The 6,461-nt window shown below is 29.6% G+C and overlaps 1 protein-coding gene across 1 annotated transcript; it reads left to right on the plus strand.

The window, feature by feature from the left end:
* The first annotated feature begins 607 nt into the window (after positions 1–607).
* Positions 608–5,127, plus strand: LOC137806046 (type IV inositol polyphosphate 5-phosphatase 9). Its single transcript, XM_068605959.1, has 8 exons — positions 608–864; positions 958–1,124; positions 1,685–1,792; positions 1,875–2,220; positions 2,787–2,971; positions 3,576–3,684; positions 4,385–4,539; positions 4,685–5,127. The coding sequence occupies exons 1-8, from the start codon at positions 844–846 to the stop codon at positions 4,926–4,928; spliced, it is 1,335 nt and encodes a 444-aa protein (XP_068462060.1). The 5' UTR covers positions 608–843; the 3' UTR covers positions 4,929–5,127.
* Positions 5,128–6,461: the final 1,334 nt, after the last annotated feature.

Here is a 6,461-nt window from a genome sequence, read left to right on the forward strand (position 1 = left end):
AAAAAAATCTCAACCAAATAAAAAATACTTTTAAACATGTAAAACTAAACATGTGAATCTTAACAAGGTTCATATACTCTTAATTTCTTTTCAAGTAAAATATTCATATCACATCTAATTAATATATATAAATAAAAGAGAGAGAGAGAGAGAAAATATGCAAAATAATTTTTAAATTGAATCATATTCTCTTCAAAATTCAACTTAGAATTTAAAAGTTATTGACATATTTTTTATATAAATTTTATATTTATTTAAAATTATTTATGTTTAATGTATATATAAGTAAAATTGCTGATAAAAAAAATCTGCATAAGTAAAAGTTGATGACTAATATATATCTTTAAAAATTCTAAAATATGAACCAGTTATTTGTTTATCGACTATTGATTGATATAAAAATTAGTAAGTAGTATTAATATATAAAAATTTGGGTCCATTTTGTGCATAATTAATGAGATTGTCAAAGAAGATAAAGTTATAATAATCTGATAAAAACCAGTCAAACTTTGAACCTTGTCCTAAACCAAAAGATATTGATTGGGTGGTTTTCCAACAATGAAAATGGCCTCATAATATTAGCATGCAAAACGGTTGGCAACTTGTTGTGGCAATATAGCTTGTGATGGACCACACTTCTCCCACTTGCACACCATTCACAAACTTTCAATATATAACTCTACTCATTATTCCATTCTTCAACAACACCATGCTTTCTTCTCTCTTCCTCCTACATTCAATGCCACTCAATTCTTCCTATAATATATCCTAATCATCTCCATTTTTTCACTCTTCTCATCATTTTTCTGTCCCCAAAAGTACCACAGACCACTGTTTCTTACCATGACTGCAAAGCTAACTGAAGTAAGTATACATAACTATTCCATTCTCTTCTTTAATTTCTTACCTATTCTTTACTTATATGAATCTATTTGTGCATGTACACAATTTGCTTAGTTGATGTGGCCAGCATTAGTGGCTAATAAGATACTCAACAAGCGAGTCGGAAGCAGCAACTTCATAGCAGATTATCCAACTAATACAGAACCCTTATTGGCTCATCTTCACTCATCTCTCACATCCAAAACACTTCTCAATGATCACAAAGATACACAAAAATACAAGTAAGAATTAGAATATCTTATATACTATATACTAATTCCTGTCTCTTCTTATTATCCTTCTCACAACTCCCTCACTGCTTGGTCATGGTAACATCAAAATTACGTCTAATATGTTTTTCTTATTCTGATTGGTATCTGGAATCTTTAAGATGTATGAGATCTATTAAAAACAATAATAGTTAGAGATGGAGTATCATAGCAGTTGTGTAAGTATAAGAGATTAAAGTTAAGGTAGGGAAGAGTAGATTTGTTTAAGGTTAGAAGTCGGTTATAGATCGATTACAGTTTAACTAAGTTATCCTCTCTTGTATAATGGTTGAGATATACCGAAATAAGTCTATTTTATACCTTTTTTTTTGCCAATAAAAAAAACAACTCGCTCACTGCACATAAGAAAAGCTGCGATGAAATGCAGTATATATATATATATATATATATATATATATATATATATATATATATATATATATTTGATAGAGTTCCATAATGTTCGATGCTGTTTTCATTTTGATCAATTATTTCCATATGTTTCTGAAACAATCTTTGTTTAATGATTGAAGGATTTTTGTGAGCACATGGAACGTAGGTGGGGTTGCCCCAGATGAAGGAGTGAACATGGAGGATTTGTTGGAGACATGCAACAAGTCCTGTGACATCTATGTACTAGGGTATGAATTTGAGGTTCTTTTAACAATCCTTAAGATCATGCATGTGGTGCAAGATGCTTAATTGTCATCATTAACTGTTTAGGTTTCAAGAAATTGTGCCTCTGAAAGCATCCAATGTACTGGGGTGTGAAAACAGTAAGATTTGTAGCAAGTGGAACTCCATGATCAGAGAAGCCCTGAACAAGAACACACATGGTAGGGATTTGAAAGATGAAAAGATGAAGAATTGTTGCAATATTAAGGAAGGAAAAAATGATAATCCATGTCAGCAGAAGTTTGAAGCCCCACAAGATTTCGAATGTATCATTAGCAAGCAAATGGTTGGTATAATGATATCTGTATGGGCAAAGAGACACCTTCGTCCATTCATTCAACATCCAAGTGTCTCATGTGTGGGATGTGGCATTATGGGCTGCTTAGGGAACAAGGTTACCTAACCAAACCCTACTTTCTTTATTTTTTTTATCGATAAAAATAAATAAATTAAATTGATGTCTTTCCCGATATCTCAACCTTTATACAAAGTCATCCTGAACTAATTTTCAAAAAACCATACACAGACCAGACCTCAAAAACTGAAAATCTAACAGACATAACAATTCCAACAGAACTCAAAAACTGAGAATCCGACAGACATAACAATTCCACGATACAACACGACAAAAACTTACAATTTTCTAACAGATCTCATGTATGTCAAAGGTTAAAACACCAGTCATATTTTATGTCAAAGGTTAAAACACCAGTCAAAATATGAGAAACTTATCTCACCAATTTCGGATTTAGGATTTAGGGTTTATTCATATAAATCCCACTTCTTTCATATTCATTACCTTAATTCATGCATCATACATCTATTGGTTTTGCACTTTGCAGTTTAATTATATGCTGATCATCACTGTCAACATCAACTTCATCCATTTGAGTTGGTTAGGAATAAGTCCTCTTGATTATATTTATTGATTTATTCCACTGTGATTGATTTGATTTGCAGGGTTCTGTGTCTGTGAGATTTGTGTTACATGAAACAAGTTTTTGCTTTGTGTGTGGTCACCTAGCTTCTGGGGGGAGAGAGGGTGATGAGAGGCACAGAAACTCTAATGTTGCTGAAATATTCTCAAGGACAAGCTTTCCCAAAGGCCCTTTGCTTGATTTGCCAAGGAAGATTCTTGATCATGAGTAAGTAATTAGCAATCACATTTTTTTGTTAATTACAAACCCTCCAACTAATCAACCTCAATAATTGCTTTTTGGTTTTATTTTAATAGTAATTAGGTTCCTTTCCCAACAAATCATGAAAACAAAGTTCCAATATTGAATAAATTATTTTTTTGTTTTTTATTTTTATGGCTGTTAAAATAAAGAATTTGCTACTTGAAAGCATCATTGTTGTGTGTTTCCAGCTTTTGAATCTGTCCATCTAAATATTGAAGGCTGCCAAAACACTTAAAATATTGTTCTTTGTTGGCTCTTTTGTTTGTAGCTAAAGAGGGACTGTGAGTTAATTAATTAATTAATGAAAATGTTGCAAAGAGGTGCCAATTAGAATAAAATACAAAACATTTGCACCTATCACTGTCCATATACATAGAAATATAATTAAAAAGAAAACCATTTGACCCCTTTTAATTACTCAATATTAAAATAGAATTTACTTTCTGCCGACTTTTAACCATTTATTTAATTACTCAATATTCAAACAGAATTTAGTTTTAATTACTTTTACTTTGACTTGCAAGTTGTATTACTTTAACATTTAACTAATGATGGTGATGTTGTGCAGCCACATAATACTATTAGGAGATTTAAATTACAGAATTTCTCTACCAGAAGAAACAACACGCTTACTTGTTGAAAATGAAGACTGGGACTCTCTACTAGAATATGATCAGGTATGTAAATCCATGAATAAAACTACAAATACATATACATTAATTAAAGTAATTTAGATCATAATACATATACGTTAGAGTAATTTAGATCTACGATTCACTATACGAATTGTATGATATGATACGATTTCAGATGTTCGTGATGATGTTAATCATTAGAATTGTTTTTACTCTCATGTCGTAGTAGTATTGTGTGAATTGTATCACGAATAGTATGAATCGTGAAATAATTTTGTATCACAGTTTGAATTTTATTTTGTGTTTCGGTGTAAACTGGGTTATATCACTTGAATTGATTTTATAAAACTCAAATTTTAATTTTTTCTTTCATTTAACAAATAGTTGGATCATATAACTCAATTCAATCAAACCATTATAATACTAACCTAATCTTATCACTAATACAACCACTCTTTTTTAACATGATTGTGATTATTAATTATATTTTTACATATTTATATATTATATATTTTAAATGTTTATAAATCTTAAATTTACAATAGGAAACGATTCACGATTCAAAATAAAAAAATTTCGATTCAGATTAAGGATTCAACTAGCATGATCTAGATTACTCACCTTGATGTATACTTTTCTATATGTTCTATTTGGGAAATGAAAATGGATAGAATTAATACATATATATCTTGTTGGATTAACTGTATATTTTCTAACTTGGATTGAATTAATGAAACTGAAGCTAATGATGGAAGTGACGAGTGGAAACATGTTAAAAGGATGGCATGAGGGAACAATCAAATTTGCACCAACCTACAAGTATTGTCCAAGTTCTGACCTGTACTATGGATGTTGTTATCACTGCAAAAAAACAGCAAAGAAACGAGCACCAGCATGGTAAGAAACAACTTACATGTTTTTTAAAACAACATTGTTTCAACAATAAATGTCGTTAAACAATGTTGTTTAATTAAAAAAAACAGCTAAACCAAAAATGACCTAATAAGAATGTGCTTAAACTTTGGAAATTTTGATGTTGTAGGTGTGACAGAATCATATGGCTTGCCAAAGGTTTGAAGCAAATTGAGTACGGTCGAAGTGAGTCAAAACTATCAGATCACAGGCCTGTGAAGGCATTGTTTGTGGCACAAGTGAGGGTTTCAGCAGCACTGAAAAGCTTTGAAAGCTTGTTTATGTCAGAGAGATTTGAACAAATTAAAACTCACTTTGAAGTTTCCCCCACTGATGAGTTTGTATCTAAAAGGCAACCAAGTTTTCGGTTGTGAATAATGATTAGTATTAATTAGTGTTCTTATGTACATCCACACACATACATGTTTATGTTTAAAACTGTAGTTAAAGAAGAAGAAATTCCCAAGGAATAAATCAGATGATTTAGCTAGTTTTTTAAGTTATCCGGTAGAAGGTGGAAATATGTCATTCAACATGAAATCTATAATCTATAATCACACACATTTTCTTGAAGCTTCATCTTTTCGACCCAAATCAGTTCTACTTTTTAATAATTAAACATATTCTCAAAACATATTCTCAAGTGGTGCAAGATGAACAAATAACTCACAAACTAAACACATCAAAGAAGATATTTTTAAGATTTGGATTAGTTGACAGTTTTTGTTGGAAGATTGATTTAGACTGACGTGTAAAGTTTATCTTATTTTTCTCTTTATTTTTTTTATAAAGATTAAGTTATTTATATTTTTTATTGATAAAAAAAAGTAGAGTTTAAAATTGTAGAAGATGAAAGAGAATGGATCAAACATCATTTTTTTTCATTTATGATTGATGTCCCTTATACTTAAATAAATATTCTACCATTGATTGGGGAGCTAAACCATTTAGTTACTTGTGTGCCATAGAGAGAATAGAGAGAAGAGCTTTATAAGAGTTGGGAATTAATTTATAAGAATTAGAAAGGAAGATATATATAAAAATAAAATATTGTATTTTAAGAGAAACTAAAAGAGCTAAAAATGACATCAATGTTTGGAATAATGAGGATTTTAGTAACATTAATGGGAGTAAGAAGATATCATTTAAAAAATAAGTGAAATAGATAAAAGAGATGGAGAATTTTGGTGAATGATCAAATGGAGGAGAATGAAGAATATGGTGAATGGGGTCAAAGTTGGGGACAAGTGGTATGAGCAACTTGTGAGAGTTAAAGAAGAAATTAAAAGACTTTATATAAATAAATTCAAAGAAAATCAAGAGATTAAAATATAAAAGAAAAGTATGCATTAAAAAGTGAAAGAAGATAAAGTATAAGCCAATTATTGAGCAAGTTAATCACACAAACTTTTGTATTTGATAGGTTCTCCTCATTGCATAAAAAAAGAAGATAAATTGTTGTTATTAGAGAAATCATTTACACACAATATAATGTTTCTTTTTGTTCCTTTCTATTATTTTATTCTACATATTTATCTATGAATAAAAAAGTAATAAAATAAAAACGAATATCTTGAATCCCATTCGATGGGAAAATAGATTCTTAAACACAATGCAATCCAAAGCGCCGCCACTAATCCTTAATAGTTTATAAAACCGACTTTCCCTTATGCTTAATTTTTTTAATCCTTATTATCAACTTCTTCACTCATTTAATTAAATATATTTTATTACTTATAAAAAAGTGTTTTTTCTAATTATTATTATTTTTTTGCATTTGTTATTGGTGCTATATATTTTTGTTTTTATTATCTTTTTGTTAGTTTAGATAGGTTAACCGATGACATAGTTGAAGAATAACTATGCTAACAATGCCACGTAACATTTTTTCATGCCATTAAAATTTA

Source organism: Phaseolus vulgaris, chromosome 3 (genome assembly GCF_051622355.1).
Source record: "Phaseolus vulgaris cultivar YP4 chromosome 3, ASM5162235v1, whole genome shotgun sequence".
NCBI classification, from domain to species: Eukaryota; Viridiplantae; Streptophyta; class Magnoliopsida; order Fabales; family Fabaceae; genus Phaseolus; species Phaseolus vulgaris.

Coding starts and splice junctions, on each gene's coding strand:
- LOC137806046 (XM_068605959.1), top strand. CDS start 844: ATGACTGCAAAGCTAACTGAA. Junction 1,125..1,684: donor AAAGATACACAAAAATACAA/GTAAGAATTAGA, acceptor TAATGATTGAAG/GATTTTTGTGAGCACATGGA. Junction 2,972..3,575: donor AGGAAGATTCTTGATCATGA/GTAAGTAATTAG, acceptor GATGTTGTGCAG/CCACATAATACTATTAGGAG.